The 24,987-nt window shown below is 46.4% G+C and overlaps 1 protein-coding gene across 1 annotated transcript in view; it reads left to right on the forward strand.

The window, feature by feature from the left end:
* Nucleotides 1-1,683: 1,683 nt before the first annotated feature.
* LOC134893873 (cryptic protein-like) overlaps nucleotides 1,684-24,987 on the forward strand; it is a 146,836-nt gene continuing 123,532 nt past the window's right edge. Inside the window, exon 1 of the mRNA XM_063913721.1 lies at nucleotides 1,684-1,751. Within this exon, the coding sequence (XP_063769791.1) occupies nucleotides 1,705-1,751 (47 nt within the window). The 5' untranslated portion in view covers nucleotides 1,684-1,704. The remainder of the gene's footprint in view (nucleotides 1,752-24,987) is intronic.

The following is a 24,987-nucleotide window of genomic DNA, read 5'->3' on the forward strand; positions in this document are numbered from 1 at the left end:
CGGATGAGTGCAGCTATCTCCCTGATTTCACCTTACCCCCATTATGTAGCTGTTTATATACCTGGAAAACAAAATAAATCAGAGGCTCAGAGCTATAAATATTCAAATTGGATCATTTTCCTGCACTGGTTAGGTTATAAGGTACTATACATGCATTTTCAAATGATGTTTCCCATGGTCTATTGGAATTAAATGTGCCAAACTATAACTGCTTAGGGCAATGCTTGTTTACATTTGGATTTAAGTTAATTTTGTGCCTAATTCAGACCTGATTACAGCAGCAAAATCTTTCTTTAATGGACAAAACCATGTGCACTGCAGAGATGGGGCAGATATAACGTGCAGAGAGAGTTAGATTTGGGTGGGTTATATTGTTTCTGTGCAGGGTAAATACAGGATGAGTTATTTTTACACTGCAATTTAGATTTCAGTTTGAACACACCCCACTCAAATCTAACTTTCTCTGCACATGCTAGATGTGCCCCAACTGCACTGCACATGGTTTTGCCCATTAGTGAAAAATTGTGCTGCTGCGATCAGGTCTGAATTACAGTAGGCCCCTTATGACACACCTCTTAGGCAGTGTACAGTACATCCATTGTTGTTTCCTTTGGCCAAGCTACTTGCTGCCCCTACAACTGCACTTACCTAATGGATAGAGACCTGGTCCAGTTAAGATCTCACTTGCAAGCGCTGTCTGACTGATTGAGCTGGATAAGCAGTGACATCTGCGTCCATACAGAAATTTATATGACGGGATGTAATGGAGTCTGAGATTGCTGACATCCCGAACCTCTGGCGGTCTTGGACTCCATACCGCTGATAATGTAACACATTATCAAGGACACCAGATCCCGCAGACCGATACACATTTGGAAGATACGCTTAAACCTCCTAACATACTCAGATACCAACCACAGGTTCATTCTCCTGGCTTCTCCAGTTCATTGCTACCTACCATTTTTCTATCAGATAGTGATTTGGATCATTAACTCTATTTAATTAATTAATTAATTAATTTATTTATTGATTAACAGTTTCTTATATAGCGCAGTATATTCCGTTGCGCTTTGCAATTGGAAACAACAGTGATAAAACAAAACTGGGTAATAACAAACAGTCATAGAGGTACAATATAACTACATTTCATGCAGCTATAAATCAAAAATTTACATTATATAAAAATTACTATGAGTTTTTGACGTAAACCAATACATTTTCATTTATTTAATTTTATAAATTTTCATTGTATTCATCTTAAGTATATATTTCTATGTAATTTTATGTTTTTGCTTATGTTAAATAATATCATAATTGATGACTAATACATGTCATGAAATACAAGAAAAGTAATTTCGCATTTTTATTTTTCACCAGTGCAGTGATAAATTGTGCTTTGTAGTCTTTATATGTTATAGACTCAGCAAAGTCTATTAATCATTTTAAACAGGTGTATTAATCTAATTAACTAATTTAGCGCCAGAGTGTATGAAAACACCTACACATCAATTATTTTAGTCTTTAGTCCATTAGAAATTAATTCAGAGATGTAGTATGCAAACCTGATGGTTTAAGTTTTTGTTTTTCTTGTCTAGAGTAACCCCCTCCCGCAGCACCTGAGGATTGTTACCAGCTTGATTAGAGCAGTTTGCCACCATTTATTGCAGTTCAGTGAGGCATAGATGGAGCCAGCATTAGGAGGGCATGCTGGGTCCTGTGGTGCCATTTGGAGGATACAGGGGTGCCTCCAGGTAAGCTAGCTCTCAATCTGGATATGTTTTGTATGTGCCATTATCATGTGGCCGTACATTAAGCAATTGTATGACCCATAGTGATTATTATTATTATGCTGTGTGTGAGTTTGGGGAGTGGTACCCCTCAGGTCTGGTGTGACTGGGCTACCTTGGGGCAGCGCGCCATATTATTTATTTAGCACTTATGTAACACTCCTATTTTTTCACTAATATTACTCTTTTGAGTATTTTATTAACACCCTTATTTCTGTAGCACTTTCTAACCCATAGCTTCTGCTTCTTTCTTAACACATATTAACACTTTAGTATTTCAATGGTGTGCTGCCCTAGGGTGGTCGGGACTGAGCCGACTTTGTTGGGTCCAAGCCCTGGACTTATGCTTAGTTAGGGACCTCCAGTAATAGAGCAGCCGTGAAGTGGCCTGGAGGCTTATCATATCTTTTGCAAAACATATGTAACGAAGAGCTCTACGTTTTCTATTATTACATAGTGTATACAGTTCTTCTTACTAACAGCCAGCAGAGTGCGTGGGAAAAATCCTTTTTGGTTTAAGTACATCTCTGATGTTTGTGGATCTACTATACACATGTGGATAATGGGTCCTGCGTGATCGCTTGCAGCAGAACACAGGTTCTGTGTCTTTGGAAACAAATTTGTGCGCAGCACTCAGAATTTCATGCACGCACAGGCGTGTTTTTCCTAAAGACTCCTCCTGCTACATTAGAATATCTGAGCAATGCTCACTGCATCCATTTCTAAATCAGGCCCTTAGAGTGTCGGCCTACTTCTGTTACAAACATTCATTTGGAGGAAATGATGGATAATTAATCACCCAACTAGTTGGAAGAATCAAATGTTTTATTTCTCCCTCTAGTTGTTCTGTTTTCTGCTGTTTCTGAGCATGTGGGAGCAAAGGATTGTAATTTTTTTCCCATGTACAGAACAATTACCTTTCCCTACCAGCCAACTTCGGTAATTCTGTGTATATGTGCAGCTTCAAAGCCTGAAGCCCTAATTCAGACCTGATCGCTAGGCTGTGTTTTCGTACAGTGTGCGATCAGGTCTAAACTGCGCATGCATATGCACCGCAATGCGCAGGCGTGTCGCACGGGTACAAAGCGGATCGCCGCTCAGCGATGGGTTTGTGCGAAGGATCCATTCGCACGAGCATTCGCAAGGAGATTGACAGGAAGAAGGCGTTTGTGGGTGGTAACTAACTGTTTTCTGTGAGTGGTTGGAAAAACGCAGGCATGTCCATGCGTTTGCAGGGAGGGTGTGTGATATCAATTCCGCTCCCGGACAGGCTGAAGTGTTCGCAGCGGCTGAGTAAATCCTGGGCTACTCAGAGACTGCGCAAGAACTGTTTGTACAGCTCTGCTACACATGCGTTCGCAAACTTGCAAAGCAAAAATACACTCCCCTATTGGCGTCGATTATGCGAACGCAGGACTGCTAAAAAACCCTAGCTAGTGAACAGGTCTGAATTAGGCCCTGAGTCGGACGCTTTGCTGATATTTACACCTACAGATGGGTAAATTTACTAAAATGGGAGTTCTATTTAAGATGGGACATTGCCCATAGCAACCAATCAGATTCTACTTCTCATTTATCTAGCACCTTCTAGAAGATAATACCTGGAATCTGACTGGTTGCTATGGGCAACATCCCATCTCAAATAGAACTTCCATCTTAGTAAATTTACACCCCAGTGTTTTTCTGTCTGTGCATGCAACTTATTCGCAGGGGCGTTCTGGTCAGCGACTGGGAAGTAACGGGGGTGGCTAACAATATGCACAGAGATGTTGTACCTTATGGAAGTGTCACAGTCATGGAGCTAAATGTGGTTGTGTACACACAACTGCTCACATAGTATGCTATACTCAAAGACACTGCACCTGTCATATGTTTGGTGCAAGTTTTGATGGTGCGACCGATGGTACGTCTAATGATACACCAAGTCTTATTTCAGCATCTATGAATACAGGGAGTGGACATCTTAGTCCTTGCATATTTGGATGCACAGATGTACACTAGGCAAGGACTTGTAGTGACATTAACATAAAGCGCAAATTACACAGCTGCGGCCAAATCTGCATCTGACTCATGATCAGCCTCCAAGTCTTTTGCAATTTTTTCTTGCTTTGTTTGCACTGCTTCTATAAATGTACTTAGTTGCAAAATCAGGGGCGTATTAAGAGAGGAGGGGGCCCATGTGCAATCTCTGTCTAGCCCCCTCCTCGCTAGCAGGCAACAGTCATGACTGTGACTAGTACCACTTTCAGGTCGCAATGCCGGGTCCCACAGTGACAGGGTCTGAAATGACTGGTTGGTTTGGACCCCCACAAAACAAAGAAGCAATCAATCTCTCCTTGCTCAAACTGGCTCTACAGAGGCAAGGTGTCCACCTCATCATCATCCTCCGATTCCTCACCCCTTTCACTGTGTACATCCCCCTCCTCACAGAGTATTAATTCGTCCCCACTGGAATCCACCATCTCAGGTCCCTGTGTACTTTCTGGAGGCAATTGCTGGTGAATGTCTCCACGGAGGAATTGATTATAATTCATTTTGATGAACATCATCTTCTCCACGTTTTGTGGAAGTAACCTCGTACGCCGATCGCTGACAAGGTGACCGGCTGCACTAAACACTCTTTCGGAGTATACACTGGAGGGGGGGCAACTTAGGTAAAATAAAGCCAGTTTGTAATCTTCCACCATTCTTTCAATGGTGACAGATTCATATGCAGTGACAGTAGACGACATGTCAGTAATCGTTGGCAGGTCCTTCAGTCCGGACCAGATGTCAGTTTTCACTCCTGACTGCCCTGCATCACCGCCAGCGGGTGGTTTTGGAAATCTGATCCTTTTCCTGGCAGCTCCAGTGGCGGGAGAAAATAAAGGAGGAGCTGTAGGCGGGTAACGTTCCGCTTGACTTAACAAGTGTCTCACCAGCAGGTCTTTGAACATGTGCAGACTTGTGTCTGCCGGAAAGAGAGACACAACGTAGGCTTTAAACCTAGGATCGAGCACGGTGGCCAAAATGTAGTGCCCTGATTTCAACAGGTTGACTACCCGTGAATCCTGGTTAAGCGAATGAAGGGCTCCATCCACAAGTCCCACATGCCTAGCGGAATCGCTACATTTTAGCTCCTCCTTCAATCTCTCCAGCTGCTTCTGCAAAAGCCTGATGAGGGGATTGACCTGACTCAGGCTGGCAGTGTCTGAACTGACTTCACGTGTGGCAAGTTTAAAGGGTTGCAGAACCTTGGACAACGTTGAAATCATTCTCCACTGCGCTTGAGTCAGGTGCATTCCCCCTCCTTTGCCTATATCATAGTCAGATGTATAGGCTTGAATGGCCTTTTGCTGCTCCTCCATCCTCTGAAGCATATAGAGGGTTGAATTCCACCTCGTTACCAGCTCTTGCTTCAAATGATGGCGGGGCAGGTTCAGGAGTGTTTGCTGGTGCTCCAGTCTTCGGCACGCGGCCGCTGAATGCTGAAAGTGGCCCGCAATTCTTCGGGCCACCGACAGCATCTCTTGCACGCTCCTGTCGTTTTTTAAAAAAATTCTGCACCATCAAATTCAATGTATGTGCAAAACATGGGACGTGCTGGAATTTACCCACATGTTATGCACGCACAATATTGGTGGCGTTGTCCGATGTCACAAATACCCAGGAGAGTCCAATTGGGTTAAGCCATTCTGCAATGATGTTCCTCAGTTTCCATAAAAGGTTGTCAGCTGTGTGCCCCTTATAGAAAGCGGTGATACAAAGCGTAGCCTGCCTAGGAACGAGTTGGCGTTTGCAAGATGCTGCTACTGATGCCGCCGCTGCTGTTCTTGCTGCAGGAGGCAATACATCTACCCAGTGGGCTGTCACAGTCATATAGTCCTGAGTCTGCCCTGCTCCACTTGTCCACATGTCCGTGGTTAAGTGGACATTGGGTACAACTGCATTTTTTAGGACACTGGTGACTCTTTTTCTGACGTCTGTGTACATTCTCGGTATCACCTTCCTAGAGAAGTGGAACCTAGATGGTATTTGGTACCAGGGACACACTACCTCAATAAATTCTCTAAGTCCCTGTGAACTAACACCGGATACCGGACGTATGTCCAACACCAACACAGCTGTCAAGGCCTGAGTTATCCGCTTTGCAACAGGATGACTGTTGTGATATTTCATCTTTCTCGCAAAGGACTGTTGGACAGTCAATTGCTTACTGGAAGTAGTACAAGTGGTCTTCCAACTTCCCCTCTGGGATGATGATCGACTCCCAGCAGCAATAACAGCAGCGCCAGCAGCAGTAGACGTTACACTCAAGGATCCATCGGAGGAATCCCAGTCAGGAGAGGACTCGTCAGACTTGCCAGTGACATGGCCTGCAGGATTATTGGCTTTCCTGTCTAAGGAGGAAATTGACACTGAGGGAGTTGGTGGTGTGGTGTGCAGGAGCTTGGGTACAAGAGGAAGGGATTTAGTTGTCAGTGTACTGCTTCCGCTGTCACCCAAAGTTTTTGAACTTGTCAATGACTTCTGATGAATGCGCTCCAGGTGACGTATAAGGGAGGATGTTCCTAGGTGGTTAACGTCATTACCCCTACTTATTACAGCTTGACAAAGGCAACATACGGCTTGACACCTGTTGTCCGCATTTCTGTTGAAATAATTCCACACCGAAGAGGTGATTTTTTTTTTTTTTTTTTGTATTTTGACCAGGCATGTCAATGGCCTTATTCATCCCAGGTACAACAGGTGTCTCCCCGGGTGCCTGACTTAAACAAACCACCTCACCATCAGAATCCTCCTTGTCAATTTCCTCCTCAGCGCCAGCAACACCCATATCCCCATCCTGGTGTACTTCAACAGTGACATCTTCAATTTGACTATCAGGAACTGGACTGTGGGTGCTCCTTCCCGTCCAGTGTTGGGAAGGTCAGGCATCGCAACCGACACAATTGGACTCTCCTTGGGGATTTGTGATTTAGAAGAACGCACAGTTCTTTGCTGTGCTTTTGCATTCTTAACTCTTTTCAGTTTTCTAGCGGAAGGATCAGTGCTTCCATCCTCATGTGAAGCTGGACCACTAGCCATGAACGCAGGCCAGGGCCTCAGCCGTTCCTTGCCACTCTGTGTCGTAAACTGCACATTGGCAAGTTTACGCTTCTCCTCAGACGCTTTTAATTTAGATTTTTGGGTCATCATTTTACTGAACATTTGCTTTTTGGATTTTACACGTTCTCTACTATGACATTGGGCATCGGCCTTGGCAGACGACGTTGATGGCATTTCATCGTCTCTGCCATGGCTAGTGGCAGCAGCTTCAGCACTAGGTGGAAGTGGATCTTGATCTTTCCCTATTTTACCCTCCACATTTTTGTTCTCCATTTTTTAATGTGTGGAATTATATGCCAGTAATATTATTATATCAATAGCAATGGCCTATTGTACTTTACTACTATATATACTGCTCACAAAAATGCAGCACAGATATGGAATGGTTACTTGCAGTGACACAGAGCTGCAAGATACAGCAATGGCCTACTGTACTGTACAACTATATACTGTTGGTCACCAAAATGCTGCACTGTACTACTATATATACTGCTCACAAAAATGCAGCACATATATGGAATGGATACTTGCAGTGACACAGAGCTGCAAGATACAGCAATGGCCTACTGTACTGTACAACTATATACTGTTGGTCACCAAAATGCTGCACTGTACTACTATATATACTGCTCACAAAAATGCTGCACAGATATGGAATGGATACTTGCAGTGACACAGAGCTGCAAGATACAACAATGGCATACTGTACTGTACAACTATATACGGTTGGTCACCAAAATGCTGCACTGTACTACTATATATACCACTCACAAAAATGCAGCACAGATATGGAATCGATACTTGCAGTGACACAGAGCTGCAAGATACAGCAATAGCCTACTGTACTGTACAACTATATACTGTTGGTCACCAAAATGCTGCACTGTACTACTATATATACTGCTCACAAAAATGCAGCACAGATATGGAATGGATACTTGCAGTCACACAGAGCTGCAAGATACAGCAATGGCCTACGGTACTGTACAACTATATACTGTTGGTCACCAAAATGCAGCACACTGAGCACAGATATTTGCAGCACACTGAGCACAGATATGGAGCTTTTCAGGCAGAGAGCTTAGATATTTGCAGCACACTGAGCACAGATATTTGCAGCACACTTAGCACAGATATTTGCAGCACACAGAGCACAGATATGGAGCTTTTCAGGCAGAGAACGTAGCCACAATCTCTCCATTCAATCTCCAATGCACGAGTAAAAATGGCGGCGACGCGCGGCTCTTTATATAGAATACGAATCTTGCAAAAATCCAACAGTCGGATGATGATGTTCGTCCGTGTTCGGGTTAACCGAGCAAGGCGGAAAGATCAGAGGCTGACTCGGACCCGTATAAAATAGGTGCAGTTCGGGGGGGTTCGGATCTCGATGAACCGAACCCGCTCATCTCTATTTTATAGATACTTTATACAGTCAAAACTCTGGTGCAAATGTTAGTATGACAGGAAAGGCTCTGCCTCACCTGCCTCACCCCACCGCACGTCACTGGTGGGTGCGGAGGTGGCGCTGGGAGATGAGAACACTGTAACTGCTGGGCTGCAGCCTCTTGAGGGCCGACCGCGATAAGGACCTCACCGGAAAAACCAGAGGCGGTGGCATCTGCTTCTACATAAACAAAGTGTGGTGCTCCAACGTTACGATCCTTAGTAAATCAAGCAGCCTGAAATTGGAGACACTCATCATTAACTGCAACCCGTTCTACTTCCCCCGGGAATTTGCCTCAACAGTATTGGTGGGGGTGTATACCTCACCCCAAGCAAGCGCAAACGATGCCCTGCAACAGCTGGCCACCAAGATAACAGATACAGAACTCAAATATCCGGACTCGCTGTTATAGTACTGGGAGACTTCAACAACGCCAACCTGAGCCAGGAGCTACCTAAGTGCATACAGCAAGTCAAGTGCCATACCAGGGAGGGGTGAACCCTGGACCACTGCTATGTCTCCATCAAGACAGCTTACCAGTCCATCCCCTGCACAGCCCTATGCCTCTCCAACCACCGCATAGTCCATCTGCTCCCCACATACATCCAGAAGCTGAGGTCCGTCTAAAGCCAATGGTAAGGTCCGACAAAAGCTGAACAAGCGAAGCAAAGCTGAAGCTTCAGGCCTGTTTTGACTGCACAGATTGGAGGGTTTTTGAAACTTCTGCTACCGACCTGGATGATGTAGTGACATTCTACATCATCCTTTGCGAGGACACGTGTGTGCCAACAAAAACAGTCTGCACCTTCAATAACAACAGGCCTTGGTTCAACACCCAGCTCAGGAAGCTTCGTCGGGCCAAGGAGGAGACATACAGCAGCAAACAGGCCAGGAACTTCCTGACATGCAAAATCAGGCTGGCTAAAAACTGGTTCCCCAACAAGCTGACAAACAACCTTTAGGCCAACGACCCCGCGTCAGTAGTGGTATGCAAGCTATAACCAGCTACAAGAAAACACGAAAACCCACTATCAAGCACCAGGAACTGGCTGACGAGCTGAACAACGTTTACTGCAGATTTGAGAAGGAGCACCCCTGTCCCAGCCCTACCCCTGTCCCGGACGAAGCTGACCACCCTCTCCCCTACCCTGGTCTCCACTCCCAGGCACTGCGGGTGGATCATAAAGAGTTAGAAGGAATGTTCAGAAAGGTCAAACTTAGGAAATTCACAGGCCCGGACGTAGTATCGTCATCTGCCCTGAAGAACTGTGCTGTTCAGCTCGCCCCTATCTTCTCCAGGATCTTCAACACCTCACCGGAGACATGCAAGGCTCCCTCTTGCTTTAAATATTCAACAATCATCCCGGTAACTAGGAGTGCAGCTGCGATAGACCTTAATGACTACAGGCCGATTGCACTAGCATCTGTGGCAATGAAAGTGTTTGAACGGCTGGTGCTGAAACACCTGAAAGAAGCAACTAACACCCACCTAGACTCCTGGCAGTTCGCATACTGAATGAACAGGAGTGTCGAGGAAGCAGTTAATTTGGGGCTACATCCTACAGCACCTAGACCGACGGTACTCTTATGCGAGGGTCCTTTTGTTGGCTTCAGTTCGCATTCAATACAATCGTCCCCAGTATCCTGCATGCCAAACTCCTCTCCTTCTGGATTGTTGACTTCCTGACAGCAAGAAAACAGGTGATGAAATACGGGTCATACACGTCTATTGGGCGCACGATCAGCACGGGGGCCCCTCAAGGATGTATTCTCTCCCCTGCACGGACTGAACTTCGTCCGAGCAATCAATAAAAATTATAAAATTTGCAGACGACACCACCGTCATCGGCTTAATCAAGGACAAAGACGAATCTGCATACAGACACAAAATGGAACGGCTATCGCAGTGGTGCTGCATGAACAACCTTGACCTAAATCCCCTCAAAACAATTGAAATGGTGGTGGACTTCAGAAGGCTACCCAATGCCTTGCAACCACTCATAATAGCCAACAGCATGGTTTCGTGGGTCAACTCCTTCAAGTTCCTAGGATCAAAAATTTCCCGAGACCTCAAATGGGGACCCAACATAAGCGCTGTCGTAAAGAAGATCCAGCAGCGGATGTTCTTTCTGAGGCAACTCAGGAAATTCAACATCCCGCAGAAGCTACTGCTCATCTTCTACACAGCGATCGTAGAATCGGTCCTATATTCCTTGATCACAGTCTGGTATGGATCTGCCAATGAAAGTGACAGAAGGAGGCTGCAATTGGTGGTCGAGACAGCTGAAAAAATCGTTGAGGCTGACCTCCCTCCCATCCAGGAATTATACCAGTCAAGCGTCAAGAAACGAACGGAGAAAATCGTGGCAAATATGCAGCACCCAGGTCACAAACTGTTTAAACCGCTTCCATCAGGCAGATGCTACAGGTACATTCCCGCAACCAGATCCATTAAAAGCTTCTTCTCACTAGCTATATATAAAAAGTAAAGATGTGCGGTGGGCACTTTTCATGTTTTGGTTTTGGATCTAGATCCCCGCTCGTGTTTTGGATCTGGATTGGTTTTGCCAAAACCACCCTTTCATGTTTTGGTTTTGGATCTAGATGATTTTTGAAAAAAAACCATAAAAACAGCTAATTTTGGGGGTAATTTTGATCCTACAATATTAACCTCAATAACATTCATGTCCAATCATTTCCAGTCTATTCTGAACACCTCACACCTCACAATATTGTTTTTAGGCCAAAAGGTTGCACTGAGGTCACTGAAATACTAAGATAAGCGACACAAGTGGGCGGCACAAATACCTGGCCCATCTAGGAGTGGCACTGCAGTGTCAGACAGGATGACACTTATAAAAACTAGGCCCCAAACAGCACATATTGCAAAGAAATAAAAGAGGTGCACCGAGGTTGCTGGATGACTAAGCTAAGCGAAACAAGTGTGCAGCACAAACACCTGGCCCATCTAGGAGTGGCACTGCAGTGTCAGACAGGATGGCACTTTTAGAAACTAGGCCCCAAACAGCACATAATGCAATGAAGAAAAAGAGGTGCAAAGAGTGGCATGCAGTGGCTGAATGTCAAATTTTTTGGGCCACCAACAGCATCTCCTGCATGCCCCTGTCATTTTAAAAAAAAATCTGCACCACCAAATTAATTGTATGTGCAAAACATTGGACGTGCTGGAATTTGCCCAGATGTAATACACAAACAATATTGGTGGACTTATACGGCAGTACCCCTGGACTTATACGGCAGTACCCCTGGACTTATATGGCAACGCAACTGGACTGGACTTATACAGCAGTACCCCATAACTTATATGGCAGCACCCCTGTACTTAAATGGCAGCACCCCTGGACTTATACGGCAGCACCACTGAACTTATACGGCAACACAACTGGACTGGACTTATACGGCAGTACCGCTGAACTTATATGGCAGCACCACTAGACTGGACTTATACGGCAGTACCCCTGGACTTATACGGCAGCACCAATGTACTGGACTTATACGGCAGTACCTCTGGACTTATACGGCAGTACCTCTGGACTTATACGGCAGCACCACTGGACTTGTATGGCTGCACCACTGGACTGGACTTATACGGCAGTAACCCTGGACTCATGCATCAGTAACCCTGGGCAATATATACAGCAATACCCCTGGACTTATACAGAAGCACCACTGGACTTATACGGCAGCACCACTGGACTTATGGTAGCACAGGACACCACCACTGGACTGAAGCAGCACAAGACAGCACCACTGGACTGGACTTATACAGCAGCACTGGACTTATGGCAGCACAGGACACCACCACTGGACTGATGCAGCATAAGACAGCACCACTGGACTGGATTTATACAGCAGTACTGGACTTATGGCAGCACAGGACACCATCACTGTGATTGTACTGATGCAGCACAAGATACCACCACTGGAATGACGCTGCACAAGACAGCAGTGGAATGACGCAAAAGAGCAGGTCGCCACCCAACACGCCATGCCACTTTCCCACACGGACACTGAGGAGACATGTCCTCTCGCTACACTCTCCAGGACTGGAGTGAAAATGGTGGCTACGTGCGGCTCCTTATATGGAATCCAAGACCCACGAGAATCAGACAGCGGGGTGATGACATTTTGCCTTGTTCTGGTTTCTGAGTCTGGTGGGAAAACACCGGGAGGGGTGATTCGGTTCTCGGGGAACCAAACCCGCTCATCCCTAATAAAAAGTCTAACATGTATAATATATCTAATATGCCAAGTCTATCGTACAATTGCAATGTACAGTATGAACACATGCGTGTAATGTATGCTACATTTTTCCCCCTTCTTATGCTAGGTATTCCCCATTCATGTTGCTGCTTGGCGATGCAGTGTACCGCCAAATATTCCTAATGTTTGTGAGTACACTTGGCCAATAAAGCTGATTCTGATTCTGATTTTACCCCCACCTAATCAGTCCTAGTGTAGACCAGTTTAAAACCTGTCCTTATTGCCATCACTTTGTTAATTAGACACGTAACAATGATGCAACAATTGGACATGTTATTTACTTGTAAGTTTCGCTCCTTTCAGAAACCAGTACTGCTATTTGCAGAGGTGCTGTGCATAGCATTACATAGCAGAAATGTGTCTTCCTTGCAACAACTAAATGTAGTAATAAACAACTGCATTTCAATGTAAATATCCTTTCAAAGAATGGAAGAACACTCAAGACATTTTTTTGTTCTCTTTTGTACAAGTTTCTGCGTACTGTCTCCGGAAACATGGTGCCTGCCATGATCCGGAGACCAATTTGGCTACTGCGCATGCGCAGTGACCATTTTGGCGGCGATTTCCGCTGCGACCGCAGCACCCAGCGCTGGTCTCCGGTAAGGTAAGTATTAAAATGTGTGCAGTGTGGGGCCCCGGCTGGACCCAGGGGCCCGTGTGCACCGCACACATTGCACCCATTATAGAAACGCCAATGTGTACCAATTAATGTAGAAAAACAATAAAGACTTTGAGAAGAGAAAATTTGAGGTCTGAGATGAATTTCATATAGAAGACAGAATTACTGAACATTGCAATTTTTCCTTTTTGTCATTCCATTATATAAGGAACTAGTATTTTGGACTCATCCTTGATCACTAGCTGTTGTACAGGGTTTTTTTTTTCTACACCATCCCATCACAAATTAAATTAGAAATAATTAATACAGAAAGTTGTCTCAAAATACTGTAGATAATAATGTGTATTCCTTATGTCAATACATTAAGTCTAAGAACCAAGAAATTCAAATCAAATATATCCTAGAAAAAAATAACATCAAGGACCAAATGTAATAGAGTGAGAGTTTCAGAAAGTGAGAGATTTGGTAAGGTTTTTCAGTTTTTTTAAAGTGGCAATCATTTACACTGCAAAACCAGGTTGATCTTGCTGTGTAAATGATTGTACTAAATCATTTGCTGTGTAAATTATGTACCAAATTTACATACATAAGTAATAATTTAACAATAAAATTCCATTCATAGACGTGTGCTTCAGGACAAGATTCTTAAGTATTGAAGCAGAAAGGCTCTATGACATAGAACTCTGCTTCCTTGGTATAACAATATTAGAGATGAGCGGGTTCGGTTTCTCTGAAACCGAACCCGCACGAACTTCATGTTTTTTTCACGGGTCCGAGCAGACTCGGATCCTCCCGCCTTGCTCGGTTAACCCGAGCGCGCCCGAACGTCATCATGACGCTGTCGGATTCTCGCGAGACTCGGATTCTATATAAGGAGCCGCGCGTCGCCGCCATTTTCACACGTGCATTGAGATTGATAGGGAGAGGACGTGGCTGGCGTCCTCTCCATTAGAAATTAGATTAGAAGAGAGAGAGAGATTGTGCAGAGTCAGACAGAGTTTACCACAGTGACCAGTGCAGTTGTTGTTAGTTAACTTTTATTTATTTTAATATATCCGTTCTCTGCTATATCCGTTCTCTGCCTGAAAAAAAACGATACACAGCAGCAGCCAGTCACACAGTGTGACTCAGTCTGTGTGCACTCAGCTCAGCCCAGTGTGCTGCACATCAATGTATAAAAGGCAAACCTTATAATAATTGTGGGGGAGACTGGGGAGCACTGCAGGTTGTTATAGCAGGAGCCCCCAGGAGTACATAATATTATATTAATTTAAAATTAAACAGTGCACACTTTTGCTGCAGGAGTGCCACTGCCAGTGTGACTAGTGGTGACCAGTGCCTGACCACCAGTATAGTAGTATATTGTTGTATGTATTGTATACTATCTCTTTATCAACCAGTCTATATTAGCAGCAGACACAGTACAGTGCGGTAGTTCACGGCTGTGGCTACCTCTGTGTCGGCAGTCGGAACTCGGCAGGCAGTCCGTCCATCCATAATTGTATTACAATATATACCACCTAACCGTGGTATTTTTTTTTCTTTCTTTATACCGTCGTCATAGTGTCATACTAGTTGTTACGAGTATACTACTATCTCTTTATCAACCAGTGTACAGTGCGGTAGTTCACGGCTGTGGCTACCTCTGTGTCGGCAGTCGGCAGGCAGTCCGTCCATCCATAATTGTATTATTATTAAATATATACCACCTAACCGTGGTTTTTTTTTCATTCTTTATACCGTCATAGTGTCATACTAGTTGTTACGAGTATACTACTATCTCTTTATCAACCAGTGTACAGTGCGGTAGTTCACGGCTGTGGCTACCTCTGTGTCGGCAGTCGGCAGGCAGTCCGTCCATCCATAATTGTATTATTATTATAATATATACCACCTAACCGTGGTTTTTTTTTCATTCTTTATACCGTCATAGTGTCATACTAGTTGTTACGAGTATACTACTATCTCTTTATCAACCAGTGTACAGTGCGGTAGTTCACGGCTGTGGCTACCTCTGTGTCGGCAGTCGGCAGGCAGTCCGTCCATCCATAATTGTATTATTATTATAATATATACCACCTAACCGTGGTTTTTTTTTCATTCTTTATACCGTCGTCATAGTGTCATACTAGTTGTTACGAGTATACTACTATCTCTTTATCAACCAGTGTACAGTGCGGTAGTTCACGGCTGTGGCTACCTCTGTGTCGGCAGTCGGCAGGCAGTCCGTCCATCCATAATTGTATTATTATTATAATATATACCACCTAACCGTGGTTTTTTTTTCATTCTTTATACCGTCATAGTGTCATACTAGTTGTTACGAGTATACTACTATCTCTTTATCAACCAGTGTACAGTGCGGTAGTTCACGGCTGTGGCTACCTCTGTGTCGGCAGTCGGCAGGCAGTCCGTCCATCCATAATTGTATTATTATTATAATATATACCACCTAACCGTGGTTTTTTTTTCATTCTTTATACCGTCGTCATAGTGTCATACTAGTTGTTACGAGTATACTACTATCTCTTTATCAACCAGTGTACAGTGCGGTAGTTCACGGCTGTGGCTACCTCTGTGTCGGCAGTCGGCAGGCAGTCCGTCCATCCATAATTGTATTATTATTATAATATATACCACCTAACCGTGGTTTTTTTTCCATTCTTTATACCGTCGTCATAGTGTCATACTAGTTGTTACGAGTATACTACTATCTCTTTATCAACCAGTGTACAGTGCGGTAGTTCACGGCTGTGGCTACCTCTGTGCCGGCAGTCGGCAGGCAGTCCGTCCATCCATAATTGTATTATTATTATAATATATACCACCTAACCGTGGTTTTTTTTCCATTCTTTATACCGTCGTCATAGTGTCATACTAGTTGTTACGAGTATACTACTATCTCTTTATCAACCAGTGTACAGTGCGGTAGTTCACGGCTGTGGCTACCTCTGTGTCGGCAGTCGGCAGGCAGTCCGTCCATCCATAATTGTATTATTATTATAATATATACCACCTAACCGTGGTTTTTTTTCCATTCTTTATACCGTCGTCATAGTGTCATACTAGTTGTTACGAGTATACTACTATCTCTTTATCAACCAGTGTACAGTGCGGTAGTTCACGGCTGTGGCTACCTCTGTGTCGGCAGTCGGCAGGCAGTCCGTCCATCCATAATTGTATTATTATTATAATATATACCACCTAACCGTGGTTTTTTTTTCCATTCTTTATACCGTCGTCATAGTGTCATACTAGTTGTTACGAGTATACTACTATCTCTTTATCAACCAGTGTACAGTGCGGTAGTTCACGGCTGTGGCTACCTCTGTGTCGGCAGTCGGCAGGCAGTCCGTCCATCCATAATTGTATTATTATTATAATATATACCACCTAACCGTGGTTTTTTTCCCATTCTTTATACCGTCGTCATAGTGTCATACTAGTTGTTACGAGTATACTACTATCTCTTTATCAACCAGTGTACAGTGCGGTAGTTCACGGCTGTGGCTACCTCTGTGTCGGCAGTCGGCAGGCAGTCCGTCCATCCATAATTGTATTATTATTATAATATATACCACCTAACCGTGGTTTTTTTTCCATTCTTTATACCGTCGTCATAGTGTCATACTAGTTGTTACGAGTATACTACTATCTCTTTATCAACCAGTGTACAGTGCGGTAGTTCACGGCTGTGGCTACCTCTGTGTCGGCAGTCGGCAGGCAGTCCGTCCATCCATAATTGTATTATTATTATAATATATACCACCTAACCGTGGTTTTTTTATACCACCTAACCGTGGCAGTCCGTCCATAATTGTATACTAGTATCCAATCCATCCATCTCCATTGTTTACCTGAGGTGCCTTTTAGTTCTGCCTATAAAATATGGAGAACAAAAAAGTTGAGGTTCCAAAATTAGGGAAAGATCAAGATCCACTTCCACCTCGTGCTGAAGCTGCTGCCACTAGTCATGGCCGAGACGATGAAATGCCAGCAACGTCGTCTGCCAAGGCCGATGCCCAATGTCATAGTACAGAGCATGTCAAATCCAAAACACCAAATATCAGAAAAAAAAGGACTCCAAAACCTAAAATAAAATTGTCGGAGGAGAAGCGTAAACTTGCCAATATGCCATTTACCACACGGAGTGGCAAGGAATGGCTGAGGCCCTGGCCTATGTTCATGGCTAGTGGTTCAGCTTCACATGAGGATGGAAGCACTCAGCCTCTCGCTAGAAAACTGAAAAGACTCAAGCTGGCAAAAGCACCGCAAAGAACTGTGCGTTCTTTGAAATCCCAAATCCACAAGGAGAGTCCAATTGTGTCGTTTGCGATGCCTGACCTTCCCAACACTGGACGTGAAGAGCATGCGCCTTCCACCATTTGCACGCCCCCTGCAAGTGCTGGAAGGAGCACCCGCAGTCCAGTTCCTGATAGTCAGATTGAAGATGTCAGTGTTGAAGTACACCAGGATGAGGAGGATATGGGTGTTGCTGGCGCTGGGGAGGAAATTGACCAGGAGGATTCTGATGGTGAGGTGGTTTGTTTAAGTCAGGCACCCGGGGAGACACCTGTTGTCCGTGGGAGGAATATGGCCGTTGACATGCCAGGTGAAAATACCAAAAAAATCAGCTCTTCGGTGTGGAGGTATTTCACCAGAAATGCGGACAACAGGTGTCAAGCCGTGTGTTCCCTTTGTCAAGCTGTAATAAGTAGGGGTAAGGACGTTAACCACCTCGGAACATCCTCCCTTATACGTCACCTGCAGCGCATTCATAATAAGTCAGTGACAAGTTCAAAAACTTTGGGTGACAGCGGAAGCAGTCCACTGACCAGTAAATCCCTTCCTCTTGTAACCAAGCTCACGCAAACCACCCCACCAACTCCCTCAGTGTCAATTTCCTCCTTCCCCAGGAATGCCAATAGTCCTGCAGGCCATGTCACTGGCAAGTCTGACGAGTCCTCTCCTGCCTGGGATTCCTCCGATGCATCCTTGCGTGTAACGCCTACTGCTGCTGGCGCTGCTGTTGTTGCCGCTGGGAGTCGATGGTCATCCCAGAGGGGAAGTCGTAAGCCCACTTGTACTACTTCCAGTAAGCAATTGACTGTTCAACAGTCCTTTGCGAGGAAGATGAAATATCACAGCAGTCATCCTACTGCAAAGCGGATAACTGAGGCCTTGGCATCCTGGGTGGTGAGAAACGTGGTTCCGGTATCCATCATTACTGCAGAGCCAACTAGAGACTTGTTGGAGGTACTGTGTCCCCGGTACCAAATACCATCTAGGTTCCATTTCTCTAGGCAGGCGATACCGAAAATGTACACAGACCTCAGAAAAAGAGTCACCAGTGTCCTAAAAAATGCAGCTGTACCCAATGTCCACTTAACCACGGACATGTGGACAAGTGGAGCAGGGCAGGGTCAGGACTATATGACTGTGACAGCCCACTGGGTAGATGTATGGACTCCCGCCGCAAGAACAGCAGCGGCGGCACCAGTAGCAGCATCTCGCAAACGCCAACTCTTTCCTAGGCAGGCTACGCTTTGTATCACCGCTTTCCAGAATACGCACACAGCTGAAAACCTCTTACGGCAACTGAGGAAGATCATCGCGGAATGGCTTACCCCAATTGGACTCTCCTGTGGATTTGTGGCATCGGACAACGCCAGCAATATTGTGTGTGCATTAAATCTGGGCCAATTCCAGCACGTCCCATGTTTTGCACATACCTTGAATTTGGTGGTGCAGAATTTTTTAAAAAACGACAGGGGCGTGCAAGAGATGCTGTCGGTGGCCAGAAGAATTGCGGGACACTTTCGGCGTACAGGCACCACATACAGAAAACTGGAGCACCACCAAAAACTACTGAACCTGCCCTGCCATCATCTGAAGCAAGAAGTGGTAACGAGGTGGAATTCAACCCTCTATATGCTTCAGAGGTTGGAGGAGCAGCAAAAGGTCATTCAAGCCTATACAATTGAGCACGATATAGTAGGTGGAATGCACCTGTCTCAAGTGCAGTGGAGAATGATTTCAACGTTGTGCAAGGTTCTGATGCCCTTTGAACTTGCCACACGTGAAGTCAGTTCAGACACTGCCAGCCTGAGTTAGGTCATTCCCCTCATCAGGCTTTTGCAGAAGAAGCTGGAGGCATTGAAGAAGGAGCTAACACGGAGCGATTCCGCTAGGCATGTGGGACTTGTGGATGCAGCCCTTAATTCGCTTAACAAGGATTCACGGGTGGTCAATCTGTTGAAATCAGAGCACTACATTTTGGCCACCGTGCTCGATCCTAGATTTAAAGCCTACCTTGGATCTCTCTTTCCGGCAGACACAGGTCTGCTGGGGTTGAAAGACCTGCTGGTGACAAAATTGTCAAGTCAAGCGGAACGCGACCTGTCAACATCTCCTCCTTCACATTCTCCCGCAACTGGGGGTGCGAGGAAAAGGCTCAGAATTCCGAGCCCACCCGCTGGCGGTGATGCAGGGCAGTCTGGAGCGACTGCTGATGCTGACATCTGGTCCGGACTGAAGGACCTGACAACGATTACGGACATGTCGTCTACTGTCACTGCATATGATTCTCTCAACATTGATAGAATGGTGGAGGATTATATGAGTGACCGCATCCAAGTAGGCACGTCACACAGTCCGTACTTATACTGGCAGGAAAAAGAGGCAATTTGGAGGCCCTTGCACAAACTGGCTTTATTCTACCTAAGTTGCCCTCCCACAAGTGTGTACTCCGAAAGAGTGTTTAGTGCCGCCGCTCACCTTGTCAGCAATCGGCGTACGAGGTTACATCCAGAAAATGTGGAGAAGATGATGTTCATTAAAATGAATTATAATCAATTCCTCCGCGGAGACATTGACCAGCAGCAATTGCCTCCACAAAGTACACAGGGAGCTGAGATGGTGGATTCCAGTGGGGACGAATTGATAATCTGTGAGGAGGGGGATGTACACGGTGATATATCGGAGGGTGAAGATGAGGTGGACATCTTGCCTCTGTAGAGCCAGTTTGTGCAAGGAGAGATTAATTGCTTCTTTTTTGGGGGGGGTCCAAACCAACCCGTCATATCAGTCACAGTCGTGTGGCAGACCCTGTCACTGAAATGATGGGTTGGTTAAAGTGTGCATGTCCTGTTTTGTTTATACAACATAAGGGTGGGTGGGAGGGCCCAAGGATAATTCCATCTTGCACCTCTTTTTTCTTTTCTTTTTCTTTGCATCATGTGCTGATTGGGGAGGGTTTTTTGGAAGGGACATCCTGCGTGACACTGCAGTGCCACTCCTAGATGGGCCCGGTGTTTGTGTCGGCCACTAGGGTCGCTAATCTTACTCACACAGCTACCTCATTGCGCCTCTTTTTTTCTTTGCGTCATGTGCTGTTTGGGGAGGGTTTTTTGGAAGGGACATCCTGCGTGACACTGCAGTGCCACTCCTAGATGTGCCCGGTGTTTGTGTCGGCCACTAGGGTCGCTAATCTTACTCACACAGTCAGCTACCTCATTGCGCCTCTTTTTTTCTTTGCGTCATGTGCTGTTTGGGGAGGGTTTTTTGGAAGGGCCATCCTGCGTGACACTGCAGTGCCACTCCTAGATGGGCCCGGTGTTTGTGTCGGCCACTAGGGTCGCTTATCTTTCTCACACAGTCAGCTACCTCATTGCGCCTCTTTTTTTCTTTGCGTCATGTGCTGTTTGGGGAGGGTTTTTTGGAAGGGCCATCCTGCGTGACACTGCAGTGCCACTCCTAGATGGGCCCGGTGTTTGTGTCGGCCACTAGGGTCGCTAATCTTACTCACACAGCTACCTCATTGCGCCTCTTTTTTTCTTTGCGTCATGTGCTGTTTGGGGAGGGTTTTTTGGAAGGGACATCCTGCGTGACACTGCAGTGCCACTCCTAGATGGGCCCGGTGTTTGTGTCGGCCACTAGGGTCGCTTATCTTACTCACACAGCGACCTCGGTGCAAATTTTAGGACTAAAAATAATATTGTGAGGTGTGATGTGTTCAGAATAGGCTGAAAATGAGTGTAAATTATGTTTTTTGAGGTTAATAATACTTTGGGATCAAAATTACCCCCAAATTCTATGATTTAAGCTGTTTTTTAGGGTTTTTTGAAAAAAACACCCGAATCCAAAACACACCCGAATCCGACAAAAATAATTCGGTGAGGTTTTGCCAAAACGCGTTCGAACCCAAAACACGGCCGCGGAACCGAACCCAAAACCAAAACACAAAACCCGAAAAATTTCAGGCGCTCATCTCTAAACAATATGTTGTTGACACATAACAAATAGACTTCCATCCATTTCTATAGCTGGGTACACACCTATACAATCGCCAGCCTGTTCTCCCAGTATCGGTTGAATGGCCAATGACATAGGCAAATGCAGAGGGTGTTTTCGATAGTTTAGAAATCCCCCTCTTCTTGGCAATTGGATTAAATTATGACAATAGCAATGGTACGTAAAATTATTACTAGAGCTGCGCCCACACTGGGCCGTAACTACTAGCGGTGTGCTAGTGGTGCCTGGCACACAGTGCACATGCACTGTGCATGCAGAGCCGCTGTTAGCACCTGTACGGCCATGCCACCACTGCCGCCACACCAGCCTGGCTACATCGAACACTGTCAGCCGGGCAGCACTGCAGGGTAATGGTCTGCCACTCTCAAGTCCTTACATACCCTTCTGTGGCCGGATGTGTGTAAAAGGGCCGTAGCCATGAATGCAAGTAACATGCACACTCCACCCCCCAGTCACACAGAAACACCCCCAGCTCATAATGTGTAAAAGGGGCTCTACCTGCACAATGTGTAAAGGGGGCTCTACCTGGCACAATGTTTAAAAGGCAGCTCTATCTGGCCTTGTAAAAGGGGTCTACCTGGTGCAATGTGTAAAAGGGGACTCTACCTGGCGTAATGTGTAAAAAGGGAACTCTACTTGGTGTAATGTGTAAAAGGGGACTTTGGTAGTCATTCCGAGCTGTTCGCTCGCTAGCTGCTTTTAGCAGCATTGCAAACGCTAGGCCGCCGCCCTCTGGGAGTGTATCTTAGCTTAGCAGAATAGCAAACGAAAGATTAGCAGAACTGCTACTAAATAATTTGCTGCAGTTTCTGAGTAGCTCCAGATCTACTCCTAGACTGCGATCACCTCAGTCCATTTAGTTCCTGGTTTGACGTCATAAACACGCCCTGCGCTCGGCCAGCCACTCCTGCGTTTTTACATGGCACGCCTGCGTTTTTTAGCACACTCCCTGAAAACGGACAGTTTCCGCCCAGAAATACCCACTTCCTGTCAATCATACTATGATCGCTTGAGCGATGAAAAAACGTCGCTCGAGCTTGTGTAAATCTACATCGTTTTGTGTGAAAGTACATAGCGCTGCATTTTTGCAATTTTTTCACTTGATCGCTGCACTGCGAAAATCGGCAGCGAGCGAACAACTCGGAATGACCACCTCTATGTGGAATAATGTGTGACAGGGGCTCTACCCCTTGCCTGTCATACAGTGACAAGCACGGAAGCCAGCACTGCAGCAGCAGAGAGGACAGGGCGGTGCAGCACAGGGATGCAGGGCAGGGAGAGCGCCTCATAAGCCATGCGCCTACCTGCTTTGCATCCTTTTGCTGAGCGGGTAGCGCTGTTCTTGTGTGGAGTATTAACTCTTTTCTAAAAAGACTCAGTTTGTGATATAGACTGTCCAGCACACCTGTGTGGCAGATAATCAGACTACTGAAGCGCACTGTGTGTTTTTACTTTATATATATATATATATATATATATATATATATATATATATAGTGAGCGTTGGTGGGCAGCACTCACTCACTGAAACAGGTAAAGTACTGGTGCCTTCCTAGATTCTCCAAGCAAGGGGTCCTAAATACAAGATTGCTGCGGTGGCTATTGAATCAACGATCCGAAGCTCTTTGTGCCTCATCATCAGGATCATTTTTATACAATCTTGTGTGTGTGTGTGTGTGTGTGTATGTGTATGTATATTATATATATATATATATATATATATATATATATATTATAAGGGCACGGTTGTGCCCTTATATTAAGGCTGAATCGAACAAACGGAATTCTCCCATAGGGAACTTCTGAGATGGGGGCATGGTGTTTGAGGGGCTACACCTCAAAACTGATTGGACGTACTGAGCTGAAATTTGGCAGGGGAGCGTAGAATCGTCACCTGCTGCTGCATGCCAAATTTCAGGGCAAAATAATAAAAAATGAGGAATTGGGAGTAACCTAAAGTTCCAACTGTCAGTTTTTTTTCTGCCACTCCCTCAGTGGCTTTTTGACATGGTTTTCCTATAGAGTGAATGAGGAGATTTTTGGGAAGGCATAACTCAGGATAGAGGACGAATTAAGACTTGGGGTTTGTTTTATTAGATAGAGTATGTCCCAGTGTAGTGCCTTTTGGGGTTGTGGTTTTTGAGAAAGTTATAGGTTTTTTTTAATTAAGTAAAATATGCCCCATTATAAAGATAGGGCTTTTCAATTTGTTGCGGCTGCGCAGTGGCCGCCAGCAGGGGGTGTACAAACAGTAGCTTCAAATGGGTGTACAAATATGGCTGACATCTGCACAGAAGCGGACATCGGATCTGCGATCCTCCTCGCAGCCAGAACACTCTGCCGGTCCCCTCCTTAAATTGACGCTTGGCCAGCAATAAGGTATCCGGGGGGAGGGGGGAAAGGGGCAGTAAGTGAGCGGCGCGGGTGGCTCATTTATACACCGGGCGCCCTGTGCGGCGGTGTAATATTGCCCCCCGCCCCCGCCGCCGCGTGTGCTGACCTGGGAGGGGAATGCTGGCACAGGAGTGCAGACTACCTCTCTGGCTAATGGGTGATGAGAGGTATCTGCAGTGCATGAGCGGCTCCCCGGCCCTGCTGCTAGTACGGTGTGAGTGCGGCCAGGCAGAGGTGTCTGTGTGGAATCGCCAGCGAGTCACCCAGCGACCCGTCAGAGCAGCGGAGGAGGGATGCGGCGTCATACACCCAGCAGCAGCATCTCCGTCCTCACAGCCGCTGCCCGGACACCGCACACACAGCTGCTGCCCGCTCCTTGCTGCTGGACACTATTGGGGAGGGCCTGGCATGTGCCAGCGGCGGCTGCCCGGGGATATATACTGTGCACCGGTCCCTGGGCTGGGAGTCTCTGTGCTGCACTTGCACAGTGTGAGGAGGACACAGAGGGGAGGGGGTTTTATATCCACACACACAGGAGACACGCTGAACCGCACCATCAGGAGGATCCCACCACCACAGTCCAGAGAAGCCTGTGTGTGTGTGTGTCCGTGTCCCCTCCCCCTTCACCTCCCCCTTCATCTCCTCCCCCCCCCTCCTCTCCCCCTCCCTGCTGTTTGTCCGGCCTCCCTCCCCTCCCCTCCCCTGCTGTGTGTCCGGCCACCCCCCCCCCCGCCCGCCCCTGCTGTGTGTCCGCCCCCCCCCCCCCCCGCCCCTGCTGTGTGTCCGGCCACCCCCCCCCTCCTCCCCTGCTGTGTGTCCGGTCACCCTCCCCTCCCCTGCTGTGTGTCCGGCCACCCCCCCCCCCCCCGCCCCTGCTGTGTGTCCGGCCACCCCCCACTTCTCCCCTGCTGTGTGTCCGGCCACCCCCCCTCCTCCCGCTGTGTCCGGCCACCCCCTACCACCTTCCCTCCCTGCCGTGTGTCCGGTCACCCTCCCCTCCCTGCCGTGTGTCCGGTCACCCTCCCCTCCCTGCCGTGTGTCCGGTCGCCCTCCCC

Source organism: Pseudophryne corroboree, chromosome 1 (genome assembly GCF_028390025.1).
Source record: "Pseudophryne corroboree isolate aPseCor3 chromosome 1, aPseCor3.hap2, whole genome shotgun sequence".
In the NCBI taxonomy this organism is placed as follows: domain Eukaryota; kingdom Metazoa; phylum Chordata; class Amphibia; order Anura; family Myobatrachidae; genus Pseudophryne; species Pseudophryne corroboree.